The 22,490-nt window shown below is 37.8% G+C and overlaps 2 protein-coding genes across 2 annotated transcripts in view; both read right to left on the reverse strand.

The window, feature by feature from the left end:
• Positions 1–3,209, reverse strand: part of LOC145782850 (uncharacterized) — a 40,092-nt gene extending 36,883 nt beyond the window's left edge. The window contains exon 1 of the mRNA XM_082594624.1: positions 2,947–3,209. Within this exon, the coding sequence (XP_082450750.1) occupies positions 2,947–3,059 (113 nt within the window). The 5' untranslated portion in view covers positions 3,060–3,209. The remainder of the gene's footprint in view (positions 1–2,946) is intronic.
• An 11,745-nt stretch (positions 3,210–14,954) lies between these two features.
• LOC145780715 (uncharacterized) lies at positions 14,955–18,518 on the reverse strand. The gene is made up of 5 exons (XM_082592336.1): positions 18,407–18,518; positions 17,703–17,804; positions 17,310–17,416; positions 16,424–16,646; positions 14,955–15,474 (listed from the first exon to the last, which is right to left on the reverse strand). Exons 1-5 carry the CDS (start codon positions 18,433–18,435, stop codon positions 14,955–14,957), a joined length of 981 nt encoding a protein of 326 aa, XP_082448462.1. The 5' UTR covers positions 18,436–18,518.
• Positions 18,519–22,490: the final 3,972 nt, after the last annotated feature.

Here is a 22,490-nt window from a genome sequence, read left to right on the forward strand (position 1 = left end):
TCTGATTCGTCTTCCTTCTGCAATAAACATTTCATAAACTGCTTCACCACATTTAGGTTTATTTTATTCTGCCGATAGCTGCTGAAGAGTCAGACGAAAACCTGCAGCTTAGAGCTATGTGCAACTTTCTACTCGCAATTTTCAAGTTTTGTACCACCAATCAACTTTTCAACTTTTTTAAACACACTCGTGGCACACTGCAAATGGCGGTCCGGCAGGAGTTCGCTCACTTGTTTAAAGCTGAGAATAAAACTAAAAAAAATTGGATTCTAAAACAAACAGCTGCCTCAATTGCATTAAGTTAACATCTTATTGGGAGGATGTAGAGCAGCGGGTTATTAACGGAGGGTGCTCGCACCCTTGAGCTGTTCTTAGGGGGTGCGGGAAAGCTGAATTATTAGGATCAGTTACAAAGAAATAACTTGAAAATCAGGATTTGCTTGTCTGCTTCATATCAAAACAAAAACCAATTAGATTCTTGACATGCGAGTAGCCCTCAGCACTAATACACCACAATTTGATAACCAACACACCACCAATACACCACCATCATCAACAGGATAGAGCAAAAACGTCACTGAGTTTGTTGTTAACCACCACTACGGAAAAACTGCTTTGCCTTTTTCCTACAACTAACGAAATAAATATAGTTTTGGAGCCAACTGCAATACTGGACAGGATTGGGAAATCAGGAGGCTGTATAGATGCCATTGCAATAAGGGTGCAATTGGCCTGGAAGAGTTTCCGTAAACTCATCCCTATTCTTACGGACAAGGATGTTTCCTTCGTTAGTCCATGCCACATGCATGATATGTGTGGAAGGAGTGTTCTACTGCAAGCAAGTGACACCTAGCCCATCACCATCGAAAAACGAAATCGGCTATGTTGCAATGATCATGCCATGAACGATAAATCTATTCCAAGTGCCTTTCTGAGAGGATAACGATGAAGAGCTGAGATCCAGGCTTGGCATCCATCAGCTTGGAGATGTCATGAGATGAAGAAAGCTACGTTGGAACGGACACGTGCAACAAATGGAGTAAGTGGTGTGGGCATGAAAATCTAGTCCTTTACCGTCCATGTAAATATCCCTCTAGAACACCCTAAGCAACAGTAGCTCTAGAATAAGTTTGAGAAAATCTACAGTTGACAGATCTCGTCTTGGTCGAATTTTCAGGACCAGTGACATGGAGAAATGCCATCAAACAGAATAGAAGGATATTGGCCACCCACCCTCACAATACGGGGAACAGGAGACGTTAAATCGTAGAAGTGTCCAGATAGAGACGCAACATCAACAAATAAAAAAACATAAGTTTTATTTCCCCGTATGAGGAAAGCATCATCTTGTGTTATTTCATTGTCAGTTATGTGAATAATGAAAAACACCATGGTTTTGTTATTTACGCATGTAAATAAAATTACTTCACAATGTAGATATTAACGACCTATTTTAGCCTGATGCTGCGAGTTCGCTGTGGTAATAACGGTTTGCACTAGCTTTCGGAGCACAGTTCCTCAGTCGTGTGCTATGACGAATGGTGTTGAAACCAGTGGCAGTGGGTCTTGGTTTTATGCGGCTCTTTTGTTTGGTTTGAGGCTGCTGTCTTGAATGCTGTCTGTTGAGTTTCTGTGTTGTTAGGCGATATTGCTGTGAAATTTTGTTGAGTCACTTGATTAACAGATTAGGTGACGTAGTTCTTTCCTTTCGGCAAGGTTGTTGATCTTTGGACTCTGTCTGCTTATGAAAATGACCTTTTTGAAGCGCAACTGTAGCCTACCGCGTCGTTTCCTCTGGCAATGATTGTAAATTCAGTCGGCGAGGCACTGTTGTTGATGATCAAAGACCGACCTTTTATCTGAGCTAAGGTGTTCTTTCAGGCGGGAGTGGGCGAATCGTACTGCCGGTGTAGCTTTTCCTGCATTTTTTGCATATGATCTTGTAGACACAGTTTTCTGTGATAACATGTCGTCGTTCCGTAATGGGCAGTCTTGTAGAGTGCAAGTTTCGGATTTGTGTCGATTTTGAAGGGCGTTTCGAAGGGTTCGTGAGCCTAAGGTCTGTCTCTGTATCCGGCCCTGGATGTATCAAGTTATACCCTGTGGTGCAAATTTATTTGTGGTTAAGTAGTTGCCTTTTTCCTAATGTAATTTGTTTTCCGTCTGTCTGTCTGTTTTCCATACCGTTGGTTTTCAATCGCTGCGTATTTCTTGATGCTGGTTTAGTCAGCTAATTACCTTCAAGAAGTAGAAATTTATTACATTTTTATAATTATTTTCAGATTCCTGATGAGGGCTGAAGTTAAGCCGAAAACGTTCGACTGTTAAAACCATTCGTAAATATGTAAAAAATGTACAGTTTTGTTGTGTATTGTGTCTTGCCTGCCTTTGGAACAAAAAAAACAACTTTCTCCCGAAAGTATATAATAAATAACTGCTATAGCTCAACACAGCATTGTTCTATTTGCAGAGCGGTACCTCAAAGTCTAATCGTTGCAGAGAGCGCAAAGCGTTTTAACGTTGGCAATTTTAAAACGATAAAAATGACGTTTATTGGCTTGGGATTGAAGACCTGATACGTTCGCGATATCGGACTTTGACGGTTCACGCTGTAATAATACTTTTTGCCAATATCATCAAGCGCAATCGTTTTCTCATACCAATTACCAAATTAGTCTACGTACCCTCTATGACGAGTTTACGTCATCCTTGCTACACAGAAAACAAAAATTCAAAGCTATTTGTAAAAACTAAGCCAAGAATATTTTATAAGATACTAGGTCGACCGTGTACTTTTATGTGCATAATATATCACAGGTTAAGAAAGAGTTAACTTCATGTATTGACTAAAACAATAGCTACAGTAAAAGTCTGCTTCGCCAACCTTATGAACTCAATTAAATACCGTATTTCTTTTTGAGATGTAACTGACGACCTACGACTTACCTGCCACAATCCTGAGGTGAAGTGCGCCGGTGGTACACGAAAACACAAATACACAAAATCCATATAATCGAACTTCCAAAAATATATTTGCCAAAATCCGATTTTCGTGGCATGATTTCCTTCCAGCGTCATAAAAGCTTCAACTCTGCAGCCTTGATCAGAGCAAAGACACAGCCATAGCCAATGCAAGTTTTTAGCAAGATAGCTAACAAATTGCTGTGAACATGCGCACTTTAGAAACAAATAAAAAAAAAATTATCATATTCAAAACTTTCCAAGACTCTGAAAAGAAAAAAAGATGTTTTATCAGAAGTCTATCCTTAGCCTATCTGATACTGGTCTTTCTCATTGCCAACCAACAAATTTCGATTTTCGGCTTTTGGTATCTTACTTGGGCCTAGTGGTCTATTAAAAATGCTTAGTTTTGTTTGTTATTGCAGAAAATAAAGCAAAACTTATACATTTTGCTGATACAAAAGTCTATTTTAGTTTTTTGTTTAATTTCGAGTAGAATGTTACTCATACAGTAGCTCAAAGCTGCAGGCTGATTTCGTTTGACTCTCCACAGGAGATATGAACGTCATAATAATAATAAAAATAATGTTATAGTTTTATTTATTGTCGCTTTACAACTGCTATGGTCTTTTAGCGACAAGGCTCATTTTCAGTTTGATATCAGGTTTACGATATCATCGCATTATTGCCTGACGTATCCTAACTGCTCTATGCAAGAAAGAACACAATGGGTACCGTTATCAAAGTCTTCGGTTTGATCCGATTTGGAATCGATCCTAAACCTACCAGCACCAGAGCCGAGGGCGAAATCTCTCGGCCACTAAGCTGGTTATTGTCTGAATAAAATGAACCTAAATGTGGTAAAGTATTTATAGTAGAAGAAAAACATAATGTAAATTTGGCTAATCAGAATAATTCAAATGTATGAAGAAGCTTTAAGGCTTAAAGCCTATGTCTTAAAGCTCCTTCGTTAATTTGAATTATTCTGATTCGTCTTTCTTCTACTATAATCATTATTTTCATAAACTGCTTTACCACATTTAGGTTTATTTTATTCTGCCGATAGCTGCTGAAGAGAGTCAGACGAAAACCAGCACCTTAGAGCTATGAGCAACATTCTACCAGCAACTTTCAAGTTTTGTACCACCAATCAACTTTTCAACTTTTTTAAACACACTCATAGCATCCTGCAAATGGCGGTCCGGCAGGGGTTCGCTCACTTGTTTAAAGCTAAGAGTAAAACTAAAAAAAAAATGGATTCTAAAACTAACAGCTGCCTCAATTGCATTAAGTTAACATCTTATTGGGAGGATGTAGAGCAGCGGGTTATTAACGGAGGGTGCTCGCACCCTTGAGCTGTTCTTAGGGGGTATGGGAAAGCTGAATTATTAGGATCAGTTACAAAGAAATAACTTGAAAATCAAGATTTGCTTGTCTGCCTCATCTTAAAACAAAAATCGATTAGATTCTTGACATGCGAGTAGCCCTCAGCACCAATACACCACAATTTGATAACCAATACACCACCAATACACCACCATCATCAACAGGATAGAGCAAAAACGTCACTGAGTTTGTTGTTTAACCACCACTACGGAAAAACTACTTTGTATTTTTCCTACAACTAACGAACTAAATATAATTTCGGAGCCAACTGCAATTCTGGACAGGATTAGGTAATCAGGAGGCTGTATAGATGCCATTGCAATAAGGGTACAATTGGCCTGGAAGAGTTTCCGTAAGCTCATCCCTATTCTTACGGACAAGGATGTTTCCTTCGGTAGTCCATGCTACATGCATGATATGTGTGGAAGGAGTGTTTTACTGCAAGCAAGTGACACCTAGCCCATCACCATCGAAAAACGAAATCGGCTATGTTGCAATGATCATGCCATGAACGATGAATCTGTTTCAAGTGCCTTTCTGAGAGGATAACGATGAAAGAGCTGAGATCCAGGCTTGGCATCCATCAGCTTGGAGATGTCATGAGATGAAGAAAGCTACGTTGGAACGGACACGTGCAACAAATGGAGTAAGTGGTGTGGGCATGAAAATCTAGTCCTTTACCGTCCATGTGAATATCTCTCCAGAACACCATAAGCAACAGTAGCTCTAGAATAAATTTGAGAAAATCTACAGTTGACAGATCTCGTCTTGGTCGAATTTTCAGGACCAGTGGTATGGAGAAATGTCATCAAACAGACTAGAAGGATATTGGCCACCCACCCTCATAATACGGAGAACAGGAGACGTTAAATCGTAGAAGTGTCCAGATAGAGACGCAACATCAACAAATAAAAAAACATAATTTTTATTTCCCCGTATGAGGAAAGCATCATCTTGTGTTATTTCATTGTCAGTTATGTGAATAATGAAAAACACCATGGTTTTGTTATTTACGCATGTAAATAAAATTACTTCACAATGTAGATATTAACGACCTATTTTAGCCTGATGCTGCGAGTTCGCTGTGGTAATAACGGTTTGCACTAGCTTTCGGAGCACAGTTCCTCAGTCGTGTGCTATGACGAATGAAGTTGAAACCAGTGGCAGTGGGTCTTGGTTTTATGCGGCTCTTTTGTTTGGTTTGAGGCTGCTGTCTTGAATGCTGTCTGTTGAGTTTCTGTGTTGTTAGGCGATATTGCTGTGAAATTTTGTTGAGTCACTTGATTAACAGATTAGGTGACGTAGTTGCTCTGCTGGGTGAGGATTGAGGAACATCTATCCTTTCTTCTTTGCATTTCCTTTGGAAGTATGGTCTTTTTGGTACTTGTGGGTAGGACCTAGTCGAAGTGTGGGAGTAGTTTTGAGTAAATAGAATTACTTTTGAGTCATTCTAGAAGGGGGTGCGACACCTGGTTGGTGATGTCAAATTGGTGTCAACAAGGAAAACGGTTAAGAGCCACTGATGTAAAGTAAGGTTTAGCTGAGTTAACCTAATAACAAAAACCGGCAATGCTTCTAGTCTATGGGCCTACTCCTGAACAGGGATGTGGCCATGGGGGGAGAGAGGGGGCTTGGGAAAGCAATCGACCCCCATTTCATCTTGGCCTGCCAAAAATCGGTTTTTAATGCTATTAGAACGTTTTAATGACATGCATCATATGTTGAATGATATTTCATAAGTATTTGGCTGCTTTTAGTAGCTATGTTTTTAAATCGCTTGTAATGTCGCCAGGGCTGTTTTCATGCACCTATACTCTTACTGGTTGATAGTTCTGTACAAGATCCTTAAGGGGGGGGAAGAAGTCGGATAATTTATCCCCCAACAAAATATTGTAAAGCTAAAAGAAGAAACAAGCAGTTTTGCTTTTCCACTATTTTTAGTATTACTATGCCTATTTAGTTGAAAACTTAACAACTCAACAATAAACTAAGTTTTAATGCATTATGCGTTTTTTTCAGTTTGCTTTGAAGCGCATAAAAGTTAATTTTGTTCTGTTCAACACATAGGCTACGTAACACGCCAATGTCAGAGCATGAATAAAGTCTACATCTGCTTCTTTTGCCAATACTGCATATGGCACTAAATTGTTGCTGTAATAAATAAAACAAGAAATGGAGGCATAGTCTATTCAATTTTTTTTGGTAGAGAAAAGAGTTCTTTTCTCTGATTGTAACGTTTTTTTTTAACGATACAAAAAGACTTACCGTTGTGCAGTAACCTAAAAAATGACTCGTGTTGCTTGGTTTGATATGTGGCAATGCGTAGGTATTTGCTGGTTCACAATAACATTTCCTACCTTGCAAAAGGATTTAAATTGCGAGGAAAAACTGGCACATTACCACTTGCCGTCGTGATAACGTATTGAAAACAACTTTCAGTTACCTTTTATTTGCAGGAAAAAATAGGGCATTAGATATATGGACTGGAATACGAAAACTCAGGCACGTTTGAATTAAATGTGATCGTGTTATGTTTGCTAGATATACAGTACCAATAAGATCAAAGCAGCCAAGTCAGAAAACAAGACTGCAGCAACTTCACGACCTTTTTTTCAGACACTAAAAAGAACCCACAGTGATTACAAAATAGTCGGAACCATGCGGTGTCTGCAAACTATTGCTTCGTATTTGTTTACGCCTTAGAGCTTGTTTCTGTGGACTTTTATGAAAGTTAATTTTGTGAAACCAATCAAAAACTCCACAAAATGCCACTTGCTAAGCAACTTTAAGCAAATTTTATCTAAAACTTATTTAAAAAGTAAACATGCAAAGTGCATTGTGTTTGCTCTCTTCAAATTCTTAGTCACGATTCACGAAGCCAGGAAACTCTCAGTACATCAGTTCACTTCCTGTGAAAAAAGAATTGTGCAACGCAGTAACAATGTAAGCTACCTTATGGTGCTAGGATCAAAGCTGACAACAAAATAAGTTTTCTGGCAAAAAAGTATGTGGTTACACGAAACATGCTTTCTTGATAACCGTCATTTTCAAAAACCAAACACTCAAGAGCAAAAACCAACCAAATACTTTAACATGTCACAAAACTGTACAGAGCCTTTAAATGTCCAACTTGTTAAACGAATAGGCCTATAGCCTATGTTTCATAATCATCAAAACGAAAAGACATAAAACACTCAAATTGTTACTGCCATCTGTGGTCCGAAATGTGTCTTCCCTCTTGGTGGAACAGTACAAATCAAAAGTGTGCTCATAGAAGTTTAGTACGTTCACCAATAATCATTTTTATTACATTTAGTAGTTTGGGTTACGCAGAGTTTTTTAATTTATGCTGCTTTCGCTGGCAAGTGGCATTTCTAGCCCTTTACTGATACCACGACTCAAAATTGACGTCAACTTACTTCTTGGTGGAAAAAAATTCGATAGAAAAAAGTCTTAAAATTAATTTCTCTCATGTGCCAATCAGTTGTCACTCTTTTCGTACTATACTGTAGTCTGTAGATATGACTAATCCAGAAAATCATTTTAATTCTTAAACTAAACGGAGCACTTACGTTTGTCAACTTTTTTCCTGCTGCTAGAATACTCGGTAAAACAACCATTGTGAGTTTAAGTTTTGCTGCTTGTGTCATCTTGTGGACTCTCGAAAGTTGAACTAAACAAAACTTAGAATAATTGCATGTTTTGCCAACCGTCGGTGTAAATGCAACGACTAAAATTAGCTTTCAAATTTCGAACAGGACTTCAAAATATTACGCACTCACAAAATTACTTCGAGAAAACCACGACCGTATAAATACGTGATACGTCAGTAGACTAACTACCAGGAAATCAGCTACAGTGCAAGAAAAGTAAATGGCATTAAATGCTGCAAGGAGTAAAAAATCTTATTTTTTCCTTCCGGTGCATTGTGTTCTTCGTTACGAATAAGAAGCACTGGTTGCACAAAAACGCAAAGTAATAAAGAAGATTGTAGTGACGCAATGATAGTTATGTACTGGAAAATCAGTACTGCAAAAAACAAACAGTGTTCGTGAACTGGTGCGAGGGAATACATTGAATCATTGCATAAAAGGCCGCCTTATTTTAAAGAAATATAGTTCGCTCTCATGAGGAAGAATTGTGAGTTTAGTGTTTGAATGAGAAAGATGTTTGTGATGATTCTTGTTTTGTTTAGAAAAACTCATGGTTATAGCCACCATGCTTGAATGTCCTAATAGTGTCAATATCAGCCTACATAAAAAAGGGAGTGGTCTTTCAAACGCGTTTGAAAAGCCAATGTTGTGGACGCTATAAAGACTAAGCTATCACCTCAGTGCCGGTCTTTAAGGTGTGTAAACCGTGCGATCGCACAGGGCCCACAATTTACTCAGAAAATGCAGTAATTTGTGGAACATGCTCTCAGAATGCACCAAATTCAAAGCAACCCACCTCCTCCCGTTTCAAAATATCTAGCTACGCTACTGAATTGGATCATTGCAATTGGGTCCCGCAAAGCATATTCCGCATAGGGCCCGAAATACCCTTAGACCGGCACTGATCCCCTCATTAGGTTATTACAACTTTTTGAACGTTTGTTTTGTTTCAGTTCGATCACGAATAAGCGACATTTATATAATAAACTACAAAATTTTCCATTAAACCAATTTCGATTTAACTTAAAATTATTAACCTTTACTTAGGTCTACGACAGTTCCACTCAACCTTTTTGTCTTGGCGCATTTGTGTTGAGACCTCAAAGCGGTGACGGACCCCAAAAATAATTACCTGGAACTTTCTTATATCACGTCTCCTAAAGAAAACAATTGTTTCAGAATTCTCGAAGAGATGCATGTAGAGGAATTTGTTAAACTCGAGACGCACTTATGACGATTGATAACAATGACAAAGTTGTGTTATGAGCTACATGTTGGCACACATGATCAAACATCAGTTATCTATATGCTGATTTAATGTTTTTCTGTGAATGTTACCGTATCGAAAATTAATATAACTTTTGCATCCTGTACAAAAATCTCTCCCTCTTTCATCTGTAATCAATACTTCGTCGTAATTAGGGCTACCATATTTTCATCGCTTCAAAAAAGGACAAGTTTCGCCAGCAAGTAAAATACAAGTAGAATTTTACGTTTGAAGAATCTTTTTGAATATTTATAAGCATATGCAGAAAAGTTGCAGCAAAAAAAAACAAGACAAATTTATTTGGCCCATAAATAAGACCACTCCCTAATAGGCTACGGCCTGATTTGTTACATTCTGCAAGACTTTTCTAGATTTGTCCAACTTTAGGTGACTGTCTGGGTTAAAATTTTAAAAATAATAGGCTACCATTTGTTAACATCTTGTTTGCTCCATTCCTTCAAGCGACATAATGAGTTTCAACATCACAAAAGTTAGATGAACGAAAGCAATTTAACCCAGAAAATTTCAGTCAGGCTGTTAGCCGCTTGCTTGTTTGGAATTTTAACTGTTTTCTTAAAAGCAACAAAAAGCTTTCATGTTGTTACGAGTCAGCAAAAAGTAAAACAAATTAATTTAAAAAAATTTCAATTAGATCAACAATCGCAAAAATCTATAAAATGTGACAGATCGAGGCAGCATCTTCATGAAGAAAAAGTTAAGGCATGGCAATTTGCAAATTGCCATGCCTTAACTTTTTTTCTGTACGGAAAGATCAGGTCTAACGAAATTATGAAATTACTTGGACGAAATATGATTGAAATTGTACAAAACCGTCGATGAAACCGTTTAAGATGGTAAAAATAGATTGAACTAAAACGCTGTTTCGTTCCTTGCATTGCACCATTGTGGCAGCATCAGAGCAGTTTAAATAAAATGCGTTTTAGTATATTTGCACAAAATCCGTTTTTTTTTTGTGAAATTAAAAATAGGCGATAACCGATCAAGTGGCATTTTGATAAGTAAAATTAAAACAAAAGAAAAATATTAAAACATACTTTAAAAAAATTTTGAAGCCAGTCAAAGCGCTTGATTGGTTTAATTAAAACCGCTTTTGATGTGATGTCACATCAAAAACAAATTTGAAAAACACAAAAGAGGTTTTACAGCTGAAGAACTATGGGAGAATTATCAAGAAACTGATGTCATAGTCATGTTAATGAATGTTAGACGTACTGGCGATTTTCTGCAGGTGGTCTCGTGTCTCACTGCGAACACTCATGTTTACTGCATAAACCACCTGATAAAAGTCCAGGCTGACATTATTGCATTATAGATCAGACAGCTTCAAACGAAATTATTTTTACATTTAGGTTATTGGTTTTTCAAAAAAAAAAACTGATACCGGTAGCATAAAAGAAATCTGCTTTCTGTTTTACTGTATATGCGTTGTTTATTATTCGGCTAAGAAACTCTTATTTTATCACTACACAATTTTGGTTTATAACTGCGCCGTAAAATTAGCTAGGTTTCTCTATCTCGTTTTAGCAGACTTGACATCATCACCAACTGTCTTTATGCTTTTTTTGTTTACTAAAGTGGGATAAAAATAGATGTCACACAATCAAATTATTGAACATAAAGTTGAAACCATCCGGATGGCATCTGACATTGGACTGAAACTGAAGAAAACTAAAAAGTTTTACCTTTCTTTTGAGAAGGCGCCTTTCCCGTAAGGAAAAACTCATTCAAAAACTAAGCAAGGCCCGAGCACACAACCAACATGTCCGCCTCAATAGTTCTGTTGGTTAGCGAGTGACGTCATGAACGAAGAAGCTTCAAGATCAAGCGGCGCTGGTTCGAGTCTCGTGGCGTGCCCCTTACCAACGCGTTTCAGGACTGCTCTTCATTCAGCGGCACCTAATGGATGGAGTAATTCCTTGGAAACAACACTTCAACAATCGGAAGCTTCACTCTGCCAATCATGGTAACCGGTCTTGCGTCATAAACCTCTGCAAGTATGCGAAACTATCAAGAATAGTCTATGAAATCTTTGTCAGTCTGAGGATGAAGATACAAAACCAAACCAAATTATACCTAGACCTAGAGCCAACAAACAGATCTGACACAGGCGCAGCGCTTAAGGTAAATGAACCTCCGGAACAATAATGGCTAGTCTTTTTTTTGCTTTTTACTTTTTTGGTCAGAAATAAAAAATGAAACTAAAACACTTTCAGTGGATTCATTTACTTAATTACAAGCACTAACTGCAGGCTGCACACACTAACTGACTAGTTTCTCCTGAAACTTACAATAAGTTCACTTCGCGATGAATTGCAAAACACTTCGTACAATAAGTGCATGTGCATGCAACTATGACGATCCTTTAGCGTAGCATACCAACTGGTTTTTCACAGTAGGCTTCACCGATGAATGATGTGTTATGTTATGGGTGAAATAGCACTGAGCAAGTCAGTAGAAACAGAAATATAGTTAGTCAGGTACAAAGGTCTTCCTTTTTTGCCTCTCAAATTGCACCATCATAAAAACATACAAAAGTATGGACAGAAACAGAAGCACGTATCTTCGCGTGATTGTCTCCACAAATTTCAATACCTTGGGAAACTGAATTTGCTACAGTTGTCGCTATAAAAAGTAAGAAATAGGCCTACAGTAAAGCTCAATAAAAGTTATACGTTAACATTTTGTGTTTTCCCTTACAAACAACTGCAGCTGTCGTCTTCTCAAGCTTGTTTTATGTATGGCTGTATGCTTCCGTAAACATTTTTGCCACACACAAAAACTAAAACAATATAGCCTACGCATTTAAAAAGCCACATGAAACTTAACTTCACCCCAGCAAAGTTTGCTTTTTTTACTGACTAAACTCCTGTGCATAAGGTTGAATCAATGTAAAAAGGAATAAATGTAAAACGTAAAAAGTGAAATTTTGCTGACAGGGTTATCGTAATTCATTGAACTCGAAAAGTGTTTTGCACTTCCTGATCCTGAATCCTGATCGATCTGCGATCTTGTCCATTTCTTTTCCTGTTGATAATATCGGAGTTTTCTTTATTTGTTCTTTTTACGTATTTTTTAAATTTTCTTTTTTACATGTGCTAGCTAAAGATGCTCTTACTGTAGCGAAATCGATTCTTAATAAATTACACTAAGAGGTTAGATTGTTGAGCGAATACCAGCATTTGATGAATTCAAAATAGCGGTACCATTTTCCTGTTCACTTTATCAAAATATAAGAACCCGACGAGGTGATGACGCGGACCGCGTCAAAAATTTTATGGTTTCCTGCATTTGACTGGAAGTCACTCACCCATGAATCTATGCACCACTGAGCCATGAACCCAGCACCTGATGGAATCGACAAAAACTAACCCCACGATCTAAAACCTAGCAAAAACGTATGGCATGACGTTTTTAATTTTATTTCATTCCAAATGTCATAGCCTATCATGGTTCTCAGAGGAGGGTTGCAAGAAATATTGTGTTACGTCCAGTTACGTCCCATACTTTGACTACGTTTTGTCTAATACTTGAAGAAAAATGAAAAGAAAAGAATCGAATCAATCCTGAAACGGTGAAAACTGTAGCCCACTAAAAGTTAATTTTGACACCACTGAAAAACAATCTGATTGAGCGTGTGATCCGATTAAACTCAGACCAAATTTTCCCATTTTCTACCTTTCCTTATCTTCTTTCCTGGGCTATACACTATAGGTGACTAGAAAGTCGCCTTTGCTTTTATCATCTAAAATTTGCAGTAGACTTGTTCGCTGTTAAGAGGCTGTAGCCTACTGGTTTCAGTCGTTTTTTCGGCACAGGTGCTATCTGTTTCTGGTAGTGAGCGACGCCCAACGTTGGGACCGTGAAAACTTCTCGAACACACGTGTGTCTGGAAGAGAGCTATCGACACTCGCAAAGGCGAAATTAGGGTTTGACCCTGTTCTCCAGCGACCGGAGGGAAGACTGATTACAGTTTCGTCGGGTTGTATAGGAGGACTAGATGGTTTGCTGTTTGTATTATTGATGCTGGATTGCTGGCAAATGAAGTCGCTAGCGTATAGTTTTGGGCCAGGTTGATGCTGGCAGTTAAAGTAGCTAGCGTATAATTTGGGGCCAGGTTGATGCTGGCAGTTAAAGTGACTAAACTATAGTTTGAGGTACGGATTGGGGCGGATGTTGAATCTATGTAAAAAAAAATTGGCTGATTTACTAGTTGGAAGCTAATTTATAAGACTGGAAATATGTTTTTGTTATTACCCTGGTAGCGCTTATGCAATGTGAGTGTCTAATATGGATTTCTAGGTTGAATGACAGAGAAAACAAAGCCACCATCGTACTGTGGCGTTACACTGCGGAAAGCGTTGTAATCATTACGTTACTGTGATCTTACGTGGAAAAAATCATCAAGTTTTTAATTTTGCTTTTGTGAAATTTGAATTCGTTCATCAAGATGACTTTAACAAAAGCTTTCTTAATTCCCGAGACATGTTGTCAAAGGTAATTCTAATGTTGCTTATAATAAATGACAGCTGTTGGTCACAGCGGTAAACCATAATCTCTTCGTGGGGGTGGGAAAATTGTAACATAAGATTCCCGAATCCGTTCGTCTGTATGTATCGACCGAAAAAGAAACACTCCTTGAAACGTCTATTCAATAAGTGTATTCCTGTAAAATTAGCCCGCGGCTATCGAAATGGGGTGCAACGCGATACACCACTAAAAACTGTCACTACGATACAGATTACTTGGTTAAAAGACGGAACTTTTGTCCAGTTAGCAAGCACAAAGTAAACAGTTAAATGTGCGGCCAACTTTCAAACAATCATTTTACGAATGACCAGAATAGATAGCAATATCTCAAACTCACATATGCAGTACTGTGACGCAATAATGAAAGACAATTATGAAGTCATTCAAACAGGTGTTTAAAGCTGATGTAATATTTCCTGTTTAAACAGGTTTCAAACTGAAACAGGCCCAAACAGGTCCAAACAGGTTTGACACAAGTCTTATGAACGATGGTGCAATTTTGGCACATTTTCTAACAACTTCCATGACGTAATATTCAGTAGACTTGAACGGTTTTTTATATGACGTTTGATTAGGTGAACCATTGTCTGGAACAGCTGTAAAGCAGCGTTTCTTAACCAGTGTGCCACGAAAGTTGACCAGGTGCGACGTAGGAAAATAAAAAAAATACTGAAAAAGCTGTAGCCTATTATTTCTACATTTAGGAACAGAAAGTTTGTGTTTGCAGCTTACTCTAATAACGTTTTCCATCTTAGACTACACTATTCGAAAAATGCGTTGCTTTTATGAAGACATAAGCTGTATGTCGTGTAACTTAAAACTATTAGACAACTGCATTGAAGACTCTATTTTGTATTGAGCAAGCAGTAATCTGCAGTAGCCTATTTTAAAAATAATTATTGCAACTATGAGGCCTTGCCTATGTGATAAAGACTTGCAAACCATTCAAGCCAAATACAAGTGAACACAAAATATTTCGCGCTCCCTTCGCTCTCCTGGTACGAGTACGCCACCGCATTTTCAGAGGTTTGCAGTTGCGCCCTTAGGTTTTAAGTTGCTCGTCTGTAGCCTAACAATTTTTCAGTATTTTTTCTTGCAACTTTTCTCAATTTTTACAAGAATGTAAACAAATGCTTTAATTAGCATAGACACGCATGCTTTTTATTAATACGACGCAAGACATGATACCAACTTGATTCAATCATATTTTCCTTTACTTGCATTGAAAGAAAAGTTTTTCCTTTTTGGAGTTTTACAGAAACGACTGTCTGTTTTCCTTTTGTCTTTTCTACGGATAGCTTTTCTTTTTCTAACGCAAAGGAAAGGGGCTGTTTAGAAGAAGTTTTTTTTGACAATGCTAACTCAAATATTCTTCTCATAGACTGAATGCTTGTTCCATAAATACCGTGCTTGCAGTCATCAAAGCGGCACTGCAAACGTTTTATGATGTCCGCCGTTTTTTTCACTGGAAGCAGCTGAAAGCAAAAGAGAGGAAATGACGAAGTGTTGTTTAGGTAAACTTCACGATTATTTTCCATAAATTCTTGAAACTCATTGATATCAACCCCCACTGCATCGTCTGTGGTAGTAAAAATCCAATCACTCGGAAGTTGTTTTGTTGCCCATATCAGCGCTGCTGCCTTGTTTGCATACGTTGTTCTGTGAAGATGAATAAACAGAAGAAAATGTCATCTTTCAATGAAAATTGTTTTTCTATTTATCAAAAACTTGTTGTAAGTGATGGTTAAATGTTCCCCAGTAAGAAGTTATGCACTAGCCTACTACACAAAATCATATAAATGTTGGTTGGTTTTGAGTCTTTATCCTCTGACTGACAAAGCCTTTATTGGTTATTCCTGGTAGTTTCGCATACATGTAGAGGCTCTTGACACAGGGCCGGTTACCGAGATTGGCAAAGTGAAGTTTTCCGATTGTTGAAGTGTTGTTGCCAGGGAATTATTCCATTTAAGTTACTAAGTGCCGCTGAATGGAGAGCACTCTTGAAATGCGTTACTCAAGCGCACACTCCGAGAGTCGAACCAGCGCGGCTTGATTTTGAGCCGGGCGCGTAACCACTGAGCTAACGGGGCAGTAACCACTGTTAACTAGCCTAACGTACTCCCAGTCACATGAGGTGATAATGTTCACCGGCGTTGATGACATAGAAACAATGGGAGAATCGTTCTCTTAGGCTTAGAAAGCTATACTGTATATTAAAACTGGCAGCGAGAAGCCTATTTTAGAGAGTATAAGGAGAAACCTGGATAAATACCTAGTAATCATTGTCCAGGAGACTACTATAGCATGCAACTTCCATTTAGGCTATAATCTGCATATCACACTGTTTTTTCAAAAAGTTTTGCCCTTCCAGAACTATATTCTTTGTTGGTTCGCCTGAATATTTTTGTATAGCGTTTGAAGAATATAGTATTTTAGGCTACCGTACATTAAAAATGCGGTCACCGGTCAGTGTGATTTCTTTGCTACTGTAGGTTTTCTTCCAATCTTAAATCTCTAGTTTGGCGTTGTCCAGATTAACTTACATCTGGAAAGTAAGCAAGCTTTATTTTTTACTTTATTTTCAACTTTTACAGTTACCCTAACTCACAAATGTGTTTTGGATTCAAAAATTTGCAAAATATCTTCGTGTTTTCTTTGTTCTTTATCCAAGGCCAAACTTGTCTGCTTATCAGCAGCTCCTATGACGAACACAGTGTACAATCCAAGCCCATTTAAGTACTTCACTGACGCCCACGTGCGGCGAATCAAATCTCTTTTCACAAAGTTAGCCGCTGGTGATTGGACAAAAGTAACCATGTTCCACTTAGGGTCTGAAAAATATAATTTTCTGATGTTGTGTATTTTTATTTAAATGCTTTCCAATAATTTTTATTTTTTTTAGTAATCCCATCCAACAGCATAAAATGTTGCCAAAGCATCAGCCAGAAACAACCTTTTCAGTTGGTTAGTCGAGTCAACACGAGGATTCAGTCATGGACTACTATTTAGATGTCCATGATTCAGTACTTCAACACTGCTCTCCAGGATCCACGCGCTAGTAGACAGCGCTGCCGAATATGCTTTAGTCTAGTGCCGTAACACGCATGCACGAAAAGTGGCCATCGCTCTTAACTACAACATGCGCATCAGCCGATTGCCTAGGTACTACCTCGGTAGCGTTGGCAGGGAAGCCTAGGGGTATTTTTGGACCCGGGCACGGCAAGATTTTGGGGGCCGCAGCCTTTCCAAGGGGCCTGGGAACTTGAAGAAACCACCGATTATTTTTTGGACACATTGCGTTTTTCAAAGTGTCTTAATTTGGGGCCCGAGGATCTCATTGGTACAGCACCAAAATCATCCTTTTAACGCTTCTGACTACCCCTTAAAGACATCAGATATTTTACCAACAAAACTACGCAGAAATAATTCCACAAAATGACCAAAATGTGTTCATCCACTGAGTTACATTGGCGAACAGTTTATTTTATACTCACGTTTTGCACAGGTTTTTATTGAACAAATAGGTTTGAAGATGAAAGTTGGAGTATATTTGAAGACATAATCTGTTTCAAATGTTAGCTCATCAATTTGGCCATCAAATCTGCAAATTTTTGTGCTGTATCTTAGTTGGGACTCCACCAATGCTACTTTCTCTGCATATTTCGTAATTTTAAGTAAGGTGAAAGAGAAAATGTTGTTCATCTTATAAGCTAACACAAATGCTGTCTTTTTTTTGATACCGCTTGTCGAGTTGCTACAATAAATTGTTCTCACCAACGTGTTTAGAAGAGAATATTGGCATTATCAAAAAACAACCTATACAGTACTATAAAAAGAAGTGTATTTCATAAAATGTGTATATTTCAGCTAGCGTAGGCTATACTTACCTTGTCCAACTAATTTTGAGGTATTCAAAATTAAGTAGCAAGATTGTTGATGTGATGATAATGAATAATCCTTTTCCGTAAAATTGTGTCTTTCGCAGTATTCTAAAAATAACAAATCACAATACATTGACAAAATGATAGCCGTAAAAAGTTACCGGAGTACGCCTCTCCCACTAAAACAGCTTTACTAATATTTACTTAAAAAGTATTGAGCCCAATACAAAGAAATGAAATCGCCATCAGATAGTATGAGTTATTGAGTTTATTTCGCTACTTTTTGAATATTTTTTGAAGCATGAGTTATGATTTCATTCAGATGTCTAATTATTTTGACAAAATTGCTTGTGAACGCTTTTTAAATGTAAAAATATTGATAGTTATCAAAATATGGAAGCCTATCAATGATCAGCTAACTAGTGACTTTATCCCATTATCAAAAAACAAAGTCTAATTGAACTTTAAAACTTAACACCAACATAAAACGTAGACTGTAAGTGTAATTAGCCTACACTCCCCTATTAAATCATTTTAAAAATATTAAAAAGTCAGTTTTGACATGTTTAAAAATGCAGTAGGCTATACAAATTAATAAATTAAACTTTTGCTCCCAATATACATAGCATATGCCGTATAGCCTCTGTAGGCTACACAAAAAGTAAAAACTGATACCGTAGTTCAAAGTGTATTGTAGCCTAGTATGTTACTTTTTCCAAGTTTTTTCTACACAAATCATATTGAATTCCAATTAGATTTAACTTTTATTGGACAGCTTAGGAAAATTCATTAGTTCTTTCTTGATGAGAGGAGTCAAAGAAAAGTATGAAAAAAATAAACCAAGATGTGCTTCAAAATTAATCATAATGACTTTTGTTGCATCATAATGCAAAAAATCCTTTTCCTGAAGCATCATAGCAAGTGGATCGTGGATGTAAGCACTTAGTAGCCTACATGCCTACATAGTTAATAAATATACTATATACTAAAATATACTAAAATAATATATACTATAATATATACTAAAATATACTATATTTATTAACTGACAAAGATACAGTCAGTAGCGTTGACAGGGAGTCCAAGGGGTACTTTTGGACCCAGGGTGATTTAAGGGGCCTGTAACCTTTCCAACAGAGATTCAAGGGGCCCGAGAACTTGAAGAGACCACGTTGAGTTCTTTAAGTGTAGGGTGTGTTGATTTGAGGCCCGATAATTTCATTGGTACCGGGTCCAAATTATCCTCTCAACGGCCCTGGACACAGCCGTATGCTTTTGAGCGGTGTCGAACCGGTGACCGTTCGTGTGTGACACCAATGCTCTCATCACTCAGACATGCAGTTCTTTGCTAAAATGGAAGTAAAATTTGTATTATTTCTTACATTCAAAGAGTTTATGACCCTAACGTTATGCCTTTTTCCCATTTTTAAAACAGGTGATACACACTATTGCAAAACACTTTACGCGCCGTCACTAAGAAAGTAGAAGCTCACCAATCACCAGTGAGACTATATATTTCAGCGGGGGGGACGAGATAGTGCTCAAACGACACTGTCTAGCAGTCTAAGTATGAATCAATAAATTTCCCCAAGCTTTGCAATGATGAGTTTGGTTCTGGACCATAAAAGAGCACCGGGCCATGGTTTTAAGCTTTGTTATGTTTTCGGTGAAATTTAGGTGTGGTTTCAACTGCTGCTATCCAAGAAACAGTTTAATTGTTTGTTTCAAAACTAAATGGTGAAACAAATTGTAATAAAAGACTCATGGCCATATGTCACCCCTGGCGTACGCCACTGCCTAAAATAGATTTACCTGTACAATTGTACATAGACTACCACAACAGTCCACAGTAGGCTACAGCAGTCTATTAAGAAGCAAAGAAAGCAGGCTATTGTCAAAAACTTCAATGTAGGTATTTTTACAACAACGAAAAAATATAAGCAAGTTTTGCCTTATCAGGTTTAACGTGAAGAAAACAATAAAAATGCAATAAAACAATTTTTCGGTCTGTTTAAAAGCAAGAGTTTCAAACTCAAAGTGCTCTGAGGGTCAAATGAATACTTGTGAATTAACCTGAGGGCGGCAATACCTTTTTGCATTGCAGAGAGTTAGGCTAAGCCTGTCTCTCTGGCCAGGGGCGCCGGAACGATTTTTGACTGGGGGGGCAAGATTACGAAAAAAGGGCACTTTTGTTTACTAAAAAGCCAATTTTTTTTCAAGTTTTAAAGATAAGATATAGCGACAATGCTAATCTATCAGCTGACTATGTATTGAGTAATGATAGCCTACAAGTGTCCGGTATACAAAGAAGGACATCATGCTATGTTATAATGATGTAACCTACTGTCAAGCCTTAAAGCAGCCTGCGGCCATGGCCGCTAAGTAGTGCTTGAATGACCGCCAGTGCTACCTCCTCAATCGGCTAAGTTTGGCCGCCGGTCTCTTCTAGCCAATTATTTAATTTCGCAATAGAATGATCGTGGATCAATTGTCGAAAATATATAGGATCAAAGAGTGACGCAGAATTAGATCAGCGCGTCATAATCGCCGCTGTTGCATTGTGCGGGAATATTTGTTATTGATGGAATATATCCATCTGAGATCACCAGCGCTGTAAGTCTTGTTTGTAATTCCCGACGTTTATTTTAACAAAGTGTTAATCCGAAGTGCTAATTCCCATCGGCTGGCAATATTGTCGTTTTTATGTCGATTCGATGTTGTCGGACATTCAATCGTTGTTGAAAAGGAGAACTAGGTTAGTTGACATCCGAGGGAAAAACATTTTTTGATCATATTTTGCAAAAATTATGCTTCTTTTAGTCATGTCTTTCACATCATTGAAATACTTATTTTATTACCTTGCCGTCATCGTCAACACATTTCGAACGTTGTTTTTCGTTGCTAAACAGAATTCTAGAGGAGTGGCTAACTTCTTTAAAATCAGCCACATTGGAGACACTCGTGCGAGTGTCGTTAGATGGTCCCGCAGTACTGGATTACAATCCCGATAAAGCAGTTATTGCGTGGTGCAACGATTCTATTGTAGGACGTCGCCCAGGCCCAGACATCAACAACGCTAAGTGATCATTTTAGCATTGTTGCAAGTTTAATTCTATTTACTTGTGTTATCGTTATTTTTATTTTGGCCTCCAAGCACGCAGATTTGGCCGCCGAGAAGGAGCTCCCGGTAGGCCACGATGACTGCAAAAAAAAACGAGTTTTAAGGCCTGTGGTGTGTTGCAAAATTTTGTGCCGTAAATATTATTTTGAGGCAAAAATGAAAGATTTTAGGCTAAAAGCAAATAGCAGAAATTGTTATATTGCAAAATGTGCAGTAACTTACATGACTTTAAAATGGCACCATTGCCCCCTCTGCCCCTCCATCTGCAGAAAAATTGAGGGCAGGGGGGCATCCGCCCCCCCTGCCCCCCCGCTTCCGGCGCCCCTGTCTCTGGCCCATTCTTCCATTCTAGATTTTGCGGACGGGTCATACGGCCCACGAATTTTCGATCCACACTATCCTTGTACAGAAAAATACAAAATCCTTGAAGAACTGACTGCCGCAGATAGGCCACCAAGATTGCTATTGCGATAACGGGGAACGCCACAAGAAGTGAAGAGGCAATGTGATTGTGATGCAACAATACCGGTTTTGCGCAGGTAAAAAATGGCACAATAGCCTATAGCGCTCAAAAGTCATGTGAAATTTAATGAGCATTTTCAGATTTTTTGAACAATTTTAGAGTAAATTACAATTGTTAAGAATGAAAGTTCAAATATGCATCCCAAGGCGCACCAACAAGTCCTAAGCAAAGGGCCGGATAAGTTGTCAGCAAAGCAAAGTTCTCAACTGCTGTAGCCTATACATTTATCCTATGGAAATGAACTTTCTTTTTCTTTATGACGAATTTTTGCATCACGGGATGACAGAGCAGAGTCACTAAAATCAATAGACTACATGTAGGTAGTAGGTTAATACTAAAATGTTCATTTAAAAATGTCTGGTAAAATTAATTTTTGGAAAAGGTTATAACAAGTAAACAAAAGTTAAACGGGTGAAAATTTCTTGCTTAGACCGAAGGCTCACTTTACTAGTAAGCCTACACTCGCTGAGCCAATGTAAGTGTTGCGAGGAAAAGGAAAAACGTTTTTTGCAAGTTTTTGCCAATTTCCCTGTTACCAATTGCTCCACCAATACAGCTACACGTGATTATATAACAGCTGCCAATGTTTCTCAGGAATCAATGCACAAAATTTCAAATAGTTTTCTATAAATATGTTAAGCCTAAAGCCTGAAAAACGATGATAGGAATTGGAATAATCTATTGATCTCATGACTACAGTCAACAGCGAGGAAATATTGTAGAAAGAAAACTCAACAAAAACCACCTTTCTGTTTTAACAATCTGTGATACAAATTTACAGCAGTCATTTCTGAAACGTTATAAAAAATTTTTTTTCTAATGTGACAAACACGATGCCGTTTTGTTGCTCTTCAAGGTACAGTAGATGTTGCAGGCTTCTTCGTTTGTTTAACGTCAAAAATCAACAATGAGTACATTGTACTGATTAGGCTACATAATTACAGATAATATGGGCTAATTACCGAAATATGTTGGATTTCCTAAATATGTTTTTTGTTTCTGTGATACAATGTGATTAGCCTGTCTTCTTGTATGCAGTACAATAACCTACAAGCTAATCAAGCTATTTGTAATTAAACTCTGTCATAGATAAGTCGGGTGTTTGCTCTTAAAAAACTGGTGACTCATCTATCAAATTCTATTGAAAATA

This window comes from Aplidium turbinatum, chromosome 1, assembly GCF_918807975.1.
Source record: "Aplidium turbinatum chromosome 1, kaAplTurb1.1, whole genome shotgun sequence".
Lineage (NCBI taxonomy): Eukaryota > Metazoa > Chordata > Ascidiacea > Aplousobranchia > Polyclinidae > Aplidium > Aplidium turbinatum.

Bases quoted from the DNA above. Each gene is read 5' to 3' on its own strand.
- LOC145780715 (XM_082592336.1), bottom strand. From the start codon at position 18,435: ATGATTTGTGTAGAAAAAACTTGGAAAAA. The intron at 17,417-17,702 runs GTAAGTATAGCC...AAAAATTTGCAG, and splicing joins CTCAAAATTAGTTGGACAAG to ATTTGATGGCCAAATTGATG. The intron at 15,475-16,423 runs GTGAGTTAGGGT...TCATCTTCACAG, and splicing joins TTTGAATCCAAAACACATTT to AACAACGTATGCAAACAAGG.